This window comes from Cottoperca gobio, chromosome 6 (assembly GCF_900634415.1).
Source record: "Cottoperca gobio chromosome 6, fCotGob3.1, whole genome shotgun sequence".
NCBI classification, from domain to species: domain Eukaryota; kingdom Metazoa; phylum Chordata; class Actinopteri; order Perciformes; family Bovichtidae; genus Cottoperca; species Cottoperca gobio.
This window is the reverse complement of record NC_041360.1, coordinates 23,520,687-23,535,722: the sequence shown is the minus strand read 5'-3', so window position 1 is coordinate 23,535,722 and position 15,036 is coordinate 23,520,687. Positions and strand designations below refer to the sequence as shown.

At 41.8% G+C, this 15,036-nt stretch overlaps 3 protein-coding genes across 4 annotated transcripts; 2 read left to right on the top strand and 1 right to left on the bottom strand.

Annotated features, from left to right (window-relative positions):
- Positions 1–4: 4 nt before the first annotated feature.
- efcab10 (EF-hand calcium binding domain 10) lies at positions 5–1,408 on the top strand. The gene is made up of 4 exons (XM_029434416.1): positions 5–153; positions 677–841; positions 1,110–1,200; positions 1,280–1,408. The coding sequence occupies exons 1-4, from the start codon at positions 51–53 to the stop codon at positions 1,323–1,325; spliced, it is 405 nt and encodes a 134-aa protein (XP_029290276.1). The 5' UTR covers positions 5–50; the 3' UTR covers positions 1,326–1,408.
- An 816-nt stretch (positions 1,409–2,224) lies between these two features.
- Positions 2,225–7,743, top strand: samm50 (SAMM50 sorting and assembly machinery component). 2 transcript variants are annotated; one of them, XM_029433941.1, is made up of 15 exons: positions 2,225–2,381; positions 2,908–3,018; positions 3,207–3,308; positions 3,410–3,497; positions 3,602–3,708; positions 3,833–3,963; positions 4,679–4,766; positions 5,237–5,365; positions 5,499–5,570; positions 5,904–5,990; positions 6,165–6,235; positions 6,498–6,565; positions 6,657–6,803; positions 6,907–7,048; positions 7,580–7,743. In XM_029433941.1, the coding sequence occupies exons 1-15, from the start codon at positions 2,361–2,363 to the stop codon at positions 7,623–7,625; spliced, it is 1,410 nt and encodes a 469-aa protein (XP_029289801.1). In that variant the 5' UTR covers positions 2,225–2,360; the 3' UTR covers positions 7,626–7,743. The 2 variants fall into 2 exon arrangements, with proteins under 2 accessions (XP_029289801.1, XP_029289800.1); XM_029433940.1 differs by having other exon boundaries at positions 6,648–6,803.
- A 298-nt stretch (positions 7,744–8,041) lies between these two features.
- pdia3 (protein disulfide isomerase family A, member 3) lies at positions 8,042–13,943 on the bottom strand. Its single transcript, XM_029433939.1, has 13 exons — positions 13,639–13,943; positions 12,563–12,641; positions 12,336–12,453; positions 12,070–12,177; positions 11,837–11,966; positions 11,553–11,669; positions 10,403–10,528; positions 9,945–10,124; positions 9,529–9,637; positions 9,142–9,270; positions 8,925–9,004; positions 8,687–8,744; positions 8,042–8,599 (listed from the first exon to the last, which is right to left on the bottom strand). The coding sequence occupies exons 1-13, from the start codon at positions 13,770–13,772 to the stop codon at positions 8,495–8,497; spliced, it is 1,473 nt and encodes a 490-aa protein (XP_029289799.1). The 5' UTR covers positions 13,773–13,943; the 3' UTR covers positions 8,042–8,494.
- Between the last annotated feature and the right edge of the window lie 1,093 nt (positions 13,944–15,036).

The following is a 15,036-nucleotide window of genomic DNA, read 5'->3' as shown; positions in this document are numbered from 1 at the left end:
GATGTTGGCGTATCATAGCAACAAGTCAAAACAAACGGGAAGTGGAAAAGATGGCGACGCAAAGAGAGAAAGACGCCGCTGATTATCTCAAGAAACACAGAATTATCGAGCTCATGGACAACCTGAGCAGCATGCTCTTCTTTTACAGACCTGGTCAGAGCTTATTTCTGTTGTAGACACAACAACTTTAACACCCTGGGCTGAAAAACGCTATGTTTGTTTTGCAAAAGCTAGCTAGCTAACTCGCATTATAACACACATGCTAGTTTTTGGTTCCCTTTGTATTCACTAATCTGCGTTATTTAACTGTATGTGTGCCGGATTAGGATTGCATCCTTTCTGACTCTACTGTTGCTAGATGGAAAGAATAGAAATAAGGATAATATGCTGTAATAATGACACATTTTGTCTTTTGCTGTGATGTGTCTCACAGTTTGAGGTCACAACTCTTAACGCAGCACAGATACTGTTGTTCTCTTGAACATATTGTCTACAGAGTGTGTTAAAATAAAATATTAGTTTTGCATATTTCCCACCCCTTTATTGTTCAGTTTGATTATATTGTGGCTCTGTCCTAATATTTTGGTTGCTGCAATCTTTCCCTAAAGCTTAACACCAGAAACTCAATATATGCACCATAATAACTGAACAAGTATTAATTTATTGTTTTATTCAGAGAATCCCAGAGAGTTTCTTGTCGAGCAGCTGGAGCAACTGAAGATTTCTCAGCAGAGTGGTGTGAAAGGGCCGAATCTGTTCAACAACTCCAACCTGGATGCAGTCTTCGGGATACTGGACCCATCTAATCAAAAATACATTACTTTTGCCCAATACAAGCAGGGTAAGCACAGGACGGGGGCACGATAAGGCTCAGGGGCAGAAAGGCTGGCACTGTACATACTTTCAATATGATTAAACACATAATTGTTATTTATTTTGGCAAAATAAAGAGAAAATAATAAACCAATTGAATGCATTTTTTATTTTTTAGAACCAATAATTATACAGTATTTATTTAATATGCAGTAGCCTATTTAATTCACTTTTGTGTACTTTTAGCAAAATGACTGTGGATTAAAACAAATACTCACAGAGCCTTTCCCCCACAGCTCTGACCACACTGGGCATTACGGACATTAATGAATGTCCCGAAGGTGTAAATGAAGACAGAATATCCCACGTGACCTTCAAAACAGAAGCGTAAGAGCAGCTTATAAAATCTAAACAGCAAAAATCACCATATTATGAAGGTAAATTTTGTATAATTTTGTTGTTACAGGAGTCAAGGCCTACAAAGATGCTCAGCAACATACGAACAACTGTGAACTTCCACGATATACTGTTGAACTGTGTCTTGTAAAATTTGAATTCTTTTGTATAATTCTTGTAATTAAACTGCTAATATGTATTCTGAGTCAGGTAGTTTTTATATTTTCAAGTCAAAGATACATTTTAAACTGTATGTTTTACCTAACATGACAACACTTTACTCCTCAGCATTGTTGTTAAATTAATCAGGCAAAGACATTTTAAAATATGAAATTATCTTTGGCAATCACTATATGAATTTAAAATAAAGAAGCTAATACCTTGATTTAATAAATAGTTTCATTGCAAAAACCTTATCCTCATCATCAGTAGTATTTTTGATAATAAATGTAGTGTTAATAAGACATAATGTATGACTAAATTTGCCATTATAATAAATAAATAAATGACTCAATAAGGAAGAAATTAAATAAGAAATACATTTTTTTTGGAATAAAAGCCTCAATCGTCAGTTAATTTGAAAATAAATAAATATGCACAGAAATAGAAAAATTAATACATTTGTTTTTTATTTTCACATTTAATTATTGCCCAATTTCCTATTGAATTATTTTCCATTTTAATTTGTTTAATGTATTTCTTCACACATATGTAAATGCTGGGGTGTGCCTTGATGGTGTCACTTAAGCCATTATTAATGTCATTTTCAAATTAACCTACACATTTATTTGATAATTTAATACATTTATTTATTTCTTATTTTATTTAGTCATATATTTATATATTATAATGGTAGCTTTATTCCTCTCTAATTATGTAATATAACATAATCACAACAGTAATAGTACTTCAGTGGTATCACAGGTATTTATTTCTACATAATTAAAGGTTTTAACATTTTGCAGCGTTGACGTGATGAACGTGCCCCAGCAGGAGGGCGTGGTCCGGAAGTGACGTAGCCACCTCCTTTTACGGCGCCTCGCGAGCCTCCTCGCCTTCCTCCTCCGGTTTCTTGTAGGTTAAATTAGTAGGTATTTATCTACGCAAAGTTTCGCACACATTTACCGGGACAGCGCCCTGCGGAGCTCAGCATGGGCACCGTCCACGCCAGGGTAAGCAACAGTCCGGTGACCGTGCTCGCGAGGGCTTTGACCTCTCCGTGTGTTCAGTTAGATATCTGACAGCGACTGTGCTGCAAGGAAAAGGCCCACACTGTACAGCAAGAGGTCCAGCAAGGCTTTCGGATCTGTGGCGAGACAATTCATTCGCTGTTAGTTAATTTGTAACTTTACAATGAAACGTAAAGACTCGGTGTCTGCTGTGTGTTTACATATACACAGTGATGCTAGTGGCTCCTGCACACACTGTAGTCTCGCTGCACTGTTGGAGACAGATTACACTCTGGGTGTTGTTTACATCAATTGTTTTGTCCTCTCATTCATGCTATGAACTGTTCATGCTGTTGTGGGGAATACTACATTCCCAGGATCATATATTATATTATGTGTGTAATTACAGAATGTAAACTCATTCAACATTTCCACTTGACCTCAGTGCATGTACAGCTCCTGAGAACTCTTATTTATATTCAACCTGCTGTTTTAAAACACGTTTTCCCCTCATGTGTCTGTGTTGCAGAGCCTGGACCCTCTGCCCATGCGAGGGCCAGAGTTAGGAGTCCAACCTGACGACATCGAGCTTCCCGAGATTGAGAACGAGTCAAAGCAAGAAGTTCTTGAAAACAAGAATGTAAGATTAGTTTTGCTCCTTAATTAAATCTAAAACACAACCTGAAATGCCAGCAAACTGCAGCTTTAGTGTTCATTTGATAGAAAATGTATAATATTTGGTGTGTTTTTGTTGTAAAATTAATATTCTGTATTTATTTTTGGGTGTTGTTAATGTTCCTAATGCTGTCTGCCTCTTCTGCTGTCCAGGTCGTAGTTCAACAAGTGCACATAGATGGGCTCGGAAGAACCAAGGAGGACCTGTTGACTTATGAAATCGCAGAAGTCTTCCGGGCAAAGAACTTGATTGATGTAGGTGCACGTTAATACAGCCGTACTTATCAATGCTTGTTCAGTTCATGCTCGTGAGAAGCTGTTACTGGCATCAAAACATGCTTCAATGTGTCGCGCAGGTGATGCGAAGGTCCCACGAAGCCCGACAGAAGCTGCTGCGTCTTGGTATCTTCCGAAAAGTTGAAGTTGTTATTGACACGTCGCGAGGTAGTGCCAATCGCTGCACGGTCTTCTGATTAAATATAGTAATGATTGCCTGTTACATACCAAACATACAATCATCTCGATGTTCTGTTTCCTCGTCTCTTCAGGGGAGGGTGCTCTCCCCAACGGCCTCGATGTGACGTTTGAAGTCACAGAGCTGAGACGGATGACGGGCAGCTACAACACCATGGTTGGAAACAATGAAGGAAGCATGGTGAGGCCACAGACTCCAAACGATAGTGTCGTCCTGCGCTGCTTACGCTGGTTTCTGGTTAAAGATCATTTCCCGATGTTGAATTCGAGGTTTTCCATAAGATCCTCATCTGCTTTAATTTCAGGTGCTGGGCCTGAAGTTACCCAACGCATTAGGTCGAGCAGAGAAAATGACCTTCCAGTTCTCCTACGGCACCAAAGAGACATCGTACGGCCTGTCCTTCTTCAAACCCCAACCTGGAAACTTTGAACGCAAGTAAGATATATACAGCTTCAGAAAAATACACTATGGTTTCTATGTCTGACCACGTTGATACATGGTATGCATGCGTGTCTTCTGCGTCTGCAGGAAGGCTCATTCGTCCGGGCCGAGACGGCAGCGTTACCGTCTCACATGCAACAACATGAGGAATAAATAACAGAATCTCAACAAGTGATAGACTTAAGACAGACTGCTAATTGCATCAACCAGTGAATTAGCAGTGTTGTTCAGTACATGCACATTCAGCAGTCAAATAATCCTTCCATGCTTATGTAATAATCTCATTTAAAATGACTGTAGCTCACGCCACGACCAGCGTGCAAGAACGTTGAAAACACTTTCACCAAAGACTGCAGGTTGGAGGGATGACGTGTGTAATGTGTCCGTGTGCAGCATGTTTGTGTAGTCTGGCCTCATAAAGACAAACGCACCAATGCTTCAATCTGTGGTTGAATAATAAGACGAAACTACTTTCTCTTAAGACGCCGATGAAATGTGCGGAAGATGCATTTGATTCTAGAAGTGCATGAGCTTCTTGTTACTGCCCTGATGGTTGAGGTCTGACGTTAGGCAGATCAGGTGACTCCTGATACTTGAGATGTAGATCCGGCTCCATCAGTGACGGCCCGAAGACTCTAAGCAGTAACTACGTTCTGTAACCTCAGAGGAGTCCCAGCAGGGCTTTGACATGTCTTCTTTTCTCTTCCAGTATCTCACTCAACGTGTACAAAGTAACAGGTCAGTTTCCATGGAGCTCGCTGAGGGAGACGGATCGAGGCGTCTCTGGAGAACTGAGCGTAAATACTGTTTCTATTCATTTTGTGCAGTTAAGAGAAAACGCTCTGTTAGGGACCATCACGTCCGGTTCTGGGGACTCTGTTGTCTTACCTATCTTTAGTTTTCTTTCTTTACTGAACCAGGACAGTCCCGTTGAGAACAATTATCTCTTTTTCGAGGGAGAACTGGTCGAGACAGCAGCATGAACAGAAACACGTCGTAAAAGAACCTCACATTTCAAAACATTGACATCTTAAAGAATTTTCTTTTAATTATTCCATCTTGGATTTAAAAGCATTTAACGAGATCGTTTAATATTCCATGCCGACGGTGCAGAATACACATTTCCAATCCCCGTACTGACGTTTGGGACAGAAAGCATGAAGAAGTCCTGAGATGGATTAAGATGGAGGTCTCTCACAGAGCCAGTTGCTGTGTCACAAACAATGGATGATAAACTGGTGTCTTATTACCAATTCACCACCCACAGTTCCCGGTGTGGAAGACCAACCAAACGCTGAAGTGGGAGGGAGTGTGGAGAGAGCTGGGCTGTCTGGCTCGCACTGCCTCGTTTGCCGTCCGGGAGGAGAGCGGCCATTCCCTCAAGTCCTCCCTTTCGGTATTCGTCTCTTACATTCCAGTAGCATTGTGTGAGGGATATGAACTGCGCTGGGGAATGACTGGATATCCCATAATACTCTGTAGTCATAACGCAGTGTTGAGCAGAAGTTGTGTCTTTCTTGTCTTTTCAGCATTCGATGGTCATCGACACCAGAAACTCCTCCATCATACCCCGGAAAGGTGCCCTGCTGAAGATCCATCAGGTTCGTCGTTTAGCACGATGTTTGAATGTTTACCAGATGTTATGTTGTCACGTTGTCCGTTGTCTGGAGCCTGGAGGGACGTCCTTCAGATGTGGCACATTGGCTTGGATGAACTAATTCGATTTTGGGAGTCAAAGGTCACTGTGACCTCACAAAACCATAACTCAAGAGTTGATATGCTAATTGTGACGATTTCACACAAATGGTCTAATAGGATCAAAGTATGAAGTAATGACAGACGTAAGCAGTAACTTGGCGAGCTGCTGGAAGCGTACAGCCGGGAGGTTTTAAAATGTTGTGCACCAGGTTGACGTTTTGTGTTTCGATGTGTAGGAACTCGCTGGTTACACCGGGGGAGACGCCAGTTTCCTGAAGGAGGACTTTGAGATCCAGCTCAACAAAACTCTCTTCTGGGACTCAGTGAGTTTCTACTCTTTGCATTTAACAAATGACCTCATCTAAAAGCACTTAGTGCAGTTTTACTGGGCCATGGTACACGGTCCTAGTAAATAATTGAGTTGTGCTTCTTAAGCCAGACATATATTATTATTTGTACTTCTGTCTGTGCACTTTACGAAACACTTTCTCCTCCAGGTCCTTTCCGCCTCATTGTGGGGCGGGTTGCTTCTACCCATCGGTGACAAACCAACAAGCATCGCAGACAGGTACAGGAATACGACGCAGCACGGCACTGACATTATCCAGCAGACCGGGGTTGTTGAAGTCTTGTTCTATATTTTGTTTACATTTTGGCAAATTGGCTCCATTAAAACTTTGCTGAATGAACTATTAGTAGTTCCTGTTTGCAACGTACCTGATGATGATTCTCAGGCAGGTTCTGTAGTTATAGGAGTTTCTTTTAATCGACATTGCAGATATTATATACTAATAAATAACTAATAACATTTGTCCCCCCCCCCCCCGCAGGTTCTATCTCGGTGGCCCCACCAGCATCAGGGGATTCAGTATGTACAGTATGGGCCCACAGAGTGAAGGTGAGACATTAACTTGGCTCAGTTTCTTGGTAACCAGACAGAGTTTGATGGTTTATTGAAAGATTGTGTGCTGGAATTACTGATATGGCAGGCGACTACCTTGGAGGAGAGGGCTACTGGGCTGGAGGCCTCCACCTCTACACCCCTCTACCCTTCAGACCAGGCAGGGGGGGCTTCGGCGACCTCTTCAGAACACACTTCTTCCTCAATGCCGGAAACCTTTGTAACCTCAACTATGGTGAGTGTTTAGAAACGGACCTGATTTCAGAGCTCACACTGGTGATGCAGGGTTTTCCCTTGCTTCTCTGTCTGTCTGAGGTTATACGTCTGCTTTCACTCAGGTGAGGGGCCAAAAGCACATTTGAGGAAACTTGCAGAATGCATCCGTTGGTCATATGGAGTGGGCCTTGTGCTGCGTTTGGGAAACATTGCCAGGCTGGAGCTGAATTACTGCATTCCCATGGGAGTCCAGAGTGGAGACAGGTAGGCCCGGTTAGGACTGAACACTCACCGCTGCATCACTCACACACACACACTCACACACACACACTTACATGTGGGAAATACTGCAGAAATGAGTGTGCAATGTCGAGCTACAACTATGTAGATACACATAACAGACACATGGTAAGAGCACATGTTCCATGTATAGTGTCCTTAAAGGGAACGCTCAGATGAAATGAAGAGGGGTTGTATGAGGTATATTATCACCATGAACGAGTCGGGCCAAATTAAATGACTTTGGGTTTATTAGTCCTGCCAGATGCCAGGTCTTTGTCAGATATGTTAATATAACAAGATATATTTCTAAAATACATTAGGCCTCAAGTGAAACTTATGTTTGTGTCGATGGAGGCTGGTAGCATCGCTGAGCTTCTGTACCGACGGTCACTATACACCGACTGGATTACTACCTCATACAACTCCACTTCAAATAAGCCGAACTATCCCTTTAACATGCACCGGAAATAATCTGATTCTTGCTTTGAGGGCAACTGATTTCCTCGTTTGCAGGATCTGTGATGGTTTCCAGTTTGGAGCAGGAATCAGGTTCCTGTGAAACCACATGTCTTGGATCTGGAACTTCCTGTGTTGCATCATAAGTTTTATCGATTGGAAGAGGAGATTGCTTGTACAGAATTGTTATTGAGACTAAAGTAGTTCAATAAAAGTGTTTGCACAGACTCAGTTTTGATGCATTCTTTGTGAATGAACCAGTTTGCTCTTGATAATTCTGTATATATTCATTTTATGGTTACTATTGTGTATGACAGGATTAATAGTCTATTCCCCATCTAAATTTAATGTAGTTTTTATAGCCACATGATAAATTGTTAAAGCTTATTTAGGTTTTACAGATTTTACACTTAAGCATCTCGATCACTAATTGCAATGACCCAATACAACACTTGGGGACTACAAGAAGGCAGGATGATAAAACGCTGCTGTTCATCAATGAAGGTCATACATCATACGTTGTGTTTTGGTTTGTGGGCCTTTTTATTTCACAATCCTTCCAAATGTACAAAAACAAAAGACGCGTTACAAAAACAAAAAGGAATTCACCATTACCATTACCCCCTGTGACAACAGAAAAAACAAAAAGGCGGCAGATGACTGGAGACGGGAGTCAAAGTGCATCAGCCTGAGGTGCAGTAGACACACCAAGGGAAAGAAAAATCTCAATTTTCAAAAAAAGCTGTCCCCTCTTCCCTAAGAATTAGTTTTTAAACATCAGGCAGGCCCTGTCCACCTTCCACAGTTTTCCCAGAGCAGCGGAGGACCTAAAGGAAGGGCCCAGTCTCTCAACTTGGCCTCAGAGCATTCGGTAGTTCACTAAGAGAGTGGAATATAATTTAGTTCTTTCTTTGCATGGATTTCTCCAATCCTCCTGTTGTAGTGGGGACGCTGAGTTTCTGTTTGGAGCTTTTATAGCTCCGTCTTGTCGTCGTCGTCCTTCTTGGGCTCCATCACCAGGGGGTTGGCGGACTCCTTCTTCAGGTAGGCGATGAAGTCGCTCACCTCGCGACCTCCCTGCAACACGAGAGAAGGGCCCGTTAGCGGAGCGGATACAAACACGAGTTTACTTTGTTTCAAAGATCACGTCAAGCAGATTCTCACCTCGTATTTCTTTGGGTTCCTCTTATCTCCGGCTGGGGAGAAGTACATTGTGGGGAAACTGGAAAAGCAAAAGGTTGATAAGAATCATTAACACGACGTGACGTTTGTGGTCGAGACGCATCGGCCGCGATCGTATTTGTTCTACTTGTGATCGTGTTGCTTGAATGAAGCATTTCTAAGACTCAAACATTCAGGGCTTCCGCAGGTTGCAGAGTAAAACACAGGACTCATGACTCACCCGCTGACTTCATATGGAGATGGCACATCGTTTGCTGTGGCGTCCATCTTGGCAATGACAACGTTGGGATCATTGGCGAGCTTTAGGCGCAGAGGAGAGAAACCGTTAATAAGCTTGTTCACACTGTCTGCACCATGACAAACACTATTCAACCTCAAACTGTTTCTTTATAATATGCAGACGTAAACGCGTCAGAGCACCATCTCCGTTCCCTCACCATCTCTCCCAGCTCGTTGAATTTGGGCTCCAGGCTCTTGCAGTGTCCGCACCACGGAGCGTAAAACTCGATCAGCACGTCTTTGCTGTTGTCGTTGACGATCGAGTCGAAGTTCTCAGCCACAAGAACCTGGAAACAAATGACAGACGTCACAAGTTTAATCATTAGGGGTCGATTAGAAGCTTTTACTTCAACAAACCTTTTTACGACCGTACGTGAAGTCATGTGCACGGCGACACCAGGCTATTTATATTAACCGGGCTTTACAGTCACAGGGCCGGAGGAACAGACATGTGCTTCAGTACATGGTTGATAAACTTTGGGAACTTTTGCGCTAAAATCCATTAAAATAAATGAACACAAAACATTAAGAATCTTTCTTCTCACCTTGACGGGTCCATCGTTGTTTTCTGGGACGGCCTCTGATTTAAGGTAACGCTTCAACGTGCCATCAAAGTAATTCTGCAGGAAACGCTCCAGAGCTTTTCCATCACGACTGGTGGAACAAACACAGAACTCGTTTCAGTAAATGGTTGGAAACATTCATCAGACTTTAATGTACAACTTTTAATTCCTCGGCTCCTGCAGACACACAGAAACGAGTGACTTGTACTGTTGTTGGTTTTTATATGCAGAGGTCTAATGAGCACCTCCGCACTGTTAAATATGCATGTACTGAGTTACACGGTGGCGCTTCATGTCGAGCAGAGTAACATGTATAGTTATTTCAGCATTCTTAATGGTTGATAATGTGCGGTACATTTCAGTAGTTGATATGCAGAACAACATTTGACTCGACTTACGAGAACTCCTCGGTCATGACGAATTTGTCTCCCTTGCTGGTGCGAATGGCGACCACAGGCACTTCTGAGATGCCATCCATACCGAACTCCGCCACATCGTGGCTGAACGCGCTCTTGCTCGCCACGGCAAAGTTCAGCTTCTTGCCCTGATCCTGGAAGACCTTGCACACCTTCATCACCCTGCAAAATGTTAAAAGTTTGGTAAGTTTAAAATTCATGCTTTTGAACATTGAGTGAAACGTGGAAGTAAACTCGACCATGAAGTCACAAACTAGTTCAACAAAGCGTGCTCAGGATGCAATGAGTCAAAATAATTGGAAGATGAAGTGTAAAGGTGTTGCTTTTACTTGACAATGGGTTATTAAAATGTGAGGAAAACCGTCTACTTGGGTTTAAAAAACGAAAAGAAAAAGCTGTGACTTGATCTCGAGGAGGAAAGAACAGCCCGGGGCACTTACCTGTTCCTCCAGTAGTTGGAGCCCTTGGGGTTCTTTTCATAATCAACATCATAATAAGCCACCAGAAGGTCTTTGCCCTTCAGCTGGTCTTTGTTGTCGTCCGTCATGTGGGGGCAGATTCCAAAGCTGGGTTGAAAAGAGAAAGAAGGAATCGTTTACAAAAGGAATTTAAACCAACACGCTCCTTTAACCGGTTCTGGACAACCACATAATTACATTACAGCAGTGTAACAAGTGCAATCATTTAGTATGTTCTACGGTTCAGAGTTGAAATACACCGAACATGCTGATGTTCTGCAGACTTCAATGTTCTGCAAGTCGTGTTTAGACAAGAGGCAGGCAGGAGCAAAGTGAAAGTAAAGTGAATAGGGCATCTCGTCACGTGGACAAAACATACAGGAAGACGCCACTTTAGTTAGAGGGAACACTGGTGAACATGCAAACAACTACTGTAATCTTTTGTTAGTTTTATCAATACGTGCGCTTAACATACTAAATAAAAAGTCACTTATCACATATACTGAGCAAAATATAAAGAAAGCACTGAAGTGGATCCCTTTATGCCAAAAACATCAAAATGCACCGATATGGAAGCACTTCACCACGTCGTCTAAAGGGCCCTTGAACACAGCATGATGTAATGATGTATGTCACTCTTAAGTCCACGTGTTATTTTCAACATCAGGTTCATTATAGTTCACTATACTGAGGTTGAAGATAATGATCCTCTCATCAATTGTCGTGCAAGCATCACTCTGAATCTCTATCGTTTATCTGAACAGCCTCAGTCTGCGCCGTAGAGAACGATGCAGCCACAATGCTCGGCAAAGACTGCATTTGTCGTTTTTCTATTCTAAAATAAAATCACTCAATTACCTTATTTAAGCTCAAAAATGTCATTGCACCAGTATTTGTTCATCGCTCGGTCAATACAGTTTAAACTTTGCCTTTCCCAGAGTTGCGCGAGCGCTGACTGAGTTTGCAGAGTGGACACCTCACCTACTGCACAAGGTCCTGTTGGCACCGGGCCATGTAAATATGTGCTTACTATGCAAGAGGTCTGTATGCTTTACCACTGCCAAACAGACAACTGAAGTGTGCGCTGCAGAAAGAAAAGGCAATGTCTTCCCTCAACAGAATCAACACTCACATGTTGTCCTGGATGAACTTCTTGATTTTGTTGTTTGTATAAACGTCCTCGCTGTATCTGACGGAGGAGTCTTCAAACTTGTTGTTGAGTCTTGGTGGGCGGAAAAGGATGACTCCCCTGTAAACGAAAAGAACAGGAAATGTCACTGTGGTTTTACTGCACAAACGGCAGCTACACCAGTGATATAAAATGTGTGAAAGGCGCAAGTTATTTTTACAAATATCTGCACCCAAGCACTCAAAGCAAGAACGATGACTGAACTAAAGGCAGAAAGCGCTACTTACTCTCCGTCAATGCCGTGGCTCTGGAGGAGAGCCTCAGAGTTGGTGTGGGCGAAGCGGTAGTTGTCCCTCAAGGCATTGGCTGCCTTTGTGAACTCTGCCTGTGCTGTGCTCTTCTCATCAGCAAAGAACCCTGGGAAGGAAAGATGAATCACGTTCAGATAAGGATGCAGTAACCATGGTCCCGTTGTTTCCAAATTTCACCAACAGTGACTGAAATTCAAACAGAAACTCACCGACAACACTTGCGTCTTGCTCTGAAGTGAACTTCACAAAATCGGCCTCAGCCTTGAGCTCCACAGAAGCTGGTCCAGCCTGCTTTTTAAGGAAACTGACAATCCCATCTACAGAGAGCAGGAGGAAAGAACACAGACAGAAGATGAAAGAGAGGCAGAAAGCAAAATGACCTTGAGGTGACAGATATCAGGAGTATTTGTGCAAGTGCAAGCCTTGACTTTTATAAAAAATAATTCATAAATAAAATCACATCAGAGGCAAATACCTGAAGTTCTGGGACCATCATAGGGACCGGTTTCATCTCCATCTCTAAAGATCTTCAGGGTCGGGTAACCACTGACACCATATTTGCTGCATACGTTGCTGCTGGTTGTGCAGTCAACCTACCGGGGGGGGAAAAAATCATTCACTTTCTGAAGAAAGAGAGCATACTACAGTACAGAAGGCCACGTTTATAAAACAGACAGTTAAGTGAACTGCATTATGCAATACCTTGACCAGAGCGACGATGCCTTTCAGACGTGTGGCGGCTGTCTCATACTCAGGTGCTAGCCGTTTACAATGACCGCACCTAAAGGACACAGAGGATATGGATCAGTCAAGTTACAATAAAGCTGTATTCAGGTTTCAGTTTGCCGAAAATCCTGAAGAGATCTAGTGACTTCGCCCTGTGGAATTTGAAACTTCTTAGGTAAATAGGGTTTGTAAAATTAAAACTTTAAGTGTTTGAAAATCGTGTAACTTTAGAGTAATGCATAGTTAGTTGTCACCAACACTCTGCATTAGCTGTTAATCATTTAATGTATTATTTGGTGCATAAAATATCAGCAAAAAGAACTATCACAAGTCACAAAAGCCTGAGTTTGCTTATTTTCTCTGTGTAATAGAATAAATGGAATTTGTAAGTCTATTTTTGCTTGAAGAATTATGTTCTCGTTCAATTAAGAGTAATTTAAACGTCTTAACAAATATTATGAATAACTTCCAATGATGTTGAAGTATGGCAGAGTGTGACACGTCACAGCTCTCATGGGCCAATCAGAGGAGGACACCAAAACTTCGCTGGCCAATCAGAACGTTACAACAGGGGAAAGGACACACCTTTAACTTCCTCATAGCCTAGTTAGCACGCAGTTTCCATTGCAAATGATTCACAGCAGATAAAAATGCAAATCAAGACTAATTGTCTTTATGTTTCATAGTTAATGTTTTAATGTAGTGTCAAATCATTGTTGTCTTTAAATCACTGGTGCATTTAAACGAAACATGAATAAAGCTAGGTTCCGCTGCTAGCTAACATGCTAACGTTTGGTCACTAGCCAATAAAACGGAAGATTACAGATCATTAAGTGAGTTGCAGTTTGCAAATGATAAAACTACTTAAATTATTCCCCTCGAGATACATTCAAAGCGGTATAAGTTTTGCAAGTGAACGTCAGTTAGCTGAACTGCTCACCACTAAGCTAGCGTTAACTAACGTTAGCTTATTTAACAAACTGATTAATTGCTCAGGTAGTCTCTCCAAAAGCGTGTAAAAAAAAACTATTTTAAAGATGTAAAATACTCACCAAGGGGCGAAGAACTCCACCAGAGCCAGTCCATGGAGTCCAATTTTGCTTTCGAAATCATCATCCGTGTAATCATGCACATCACTGGCCCCGATGCAGCCGGTGAGAGCGGCCAAGACCAGCACCCTCAACATCTTAAACGCCTATTAACTGTTTGACTAACAAAATTAAAAAATGCAAATGGTGTTTGTGGCAGCCCTCCTCTATCGCTTCAGCTCTTCGGCGACGTGATAGCCCGGCTGTGAGCTCCTTGGACAGGGCCAAATGAAGCAGAGCGGTCGGTTATGTTAGAGAAAGAGCAAGAGGGACGTTCAGGCAAACAGCGGGACCTCTCCTAACCACAGTGTGGCAGCCTCCCATTGGTCCATCCAACACGTCACTCTGCCTCAACCAGCCAATCAGAAAGCGGCAAACGAGATCCATCGTCTCAGGACCAATCACAACTCGACAAAATCAAAACTCCTCTATCACACGCAGAAGTGGGTGTTAGTAGTTTACTGCTTGATATCATGACTTTTTAACTGCAGGCAACTCTAAATGTGTCATTTTAATTTCTAAGAAGTGTTTGGTGTAGATCATAACAACATTTTTGGGATTAACACATTGAAACAGCAGAACATTTATTTTATGAATGTAAATTTGGCAGTACCTTTTACGGAGATTTGCATTATTATTATTATTATTATTATTATTTTTTACAGTCTAGATTTGTGCAAGAAGCTGTGTAATTATTTCTCAGAGAATAAAACATGAAGAGAACCCCTAGCACTCCTCTCAATTATTTTCTTGTATAATATATTTACTTTTATTTCCCTCTTTTGTTTTACATATCATTGAAAATCAACAAATGTCTAGTTTCGTCCAATCAACAGCCCGACACACAGATATTTACTCTAATTAGAATATAAGCACAATTGAGAAGTTGAAACTTGAGAATATTTGCTTGGAAAATGTATAATTTATCAAAAATAGTTACAAATTAATGATCTGTTGAGCGATTAATCGATTTATCACTATTTATAGTTATGAGTTCTGCCACTCTCATTGGTCTGATTTAGCTTCATTCACATTATTTTATATGTTTGAGATCTTCAGGCAGCACGACTGGTGACGACATATGGTTTGTCGTACAAACCCCAGGTGTGCTTAGAGTAAAACCTTGGCTCAGATGTCAGAGGTAAGGTCCAACACACGATCACCACGTTATCCGTATATCTATTGTGGACAAACTAAGCCACCCAGGATTTAGTGTGCTCGAGCTGATATAACAAACGTTTCTTAGAAATGAATTGTCATTACCTGAAGTGTCTTTTTCTATTGGTTCTATAACTGTCCATTTCCCTTGATCCACTGACACTGATCAAATTGAGTTGTTTCTGTTTTGCAACGGCAACAGAT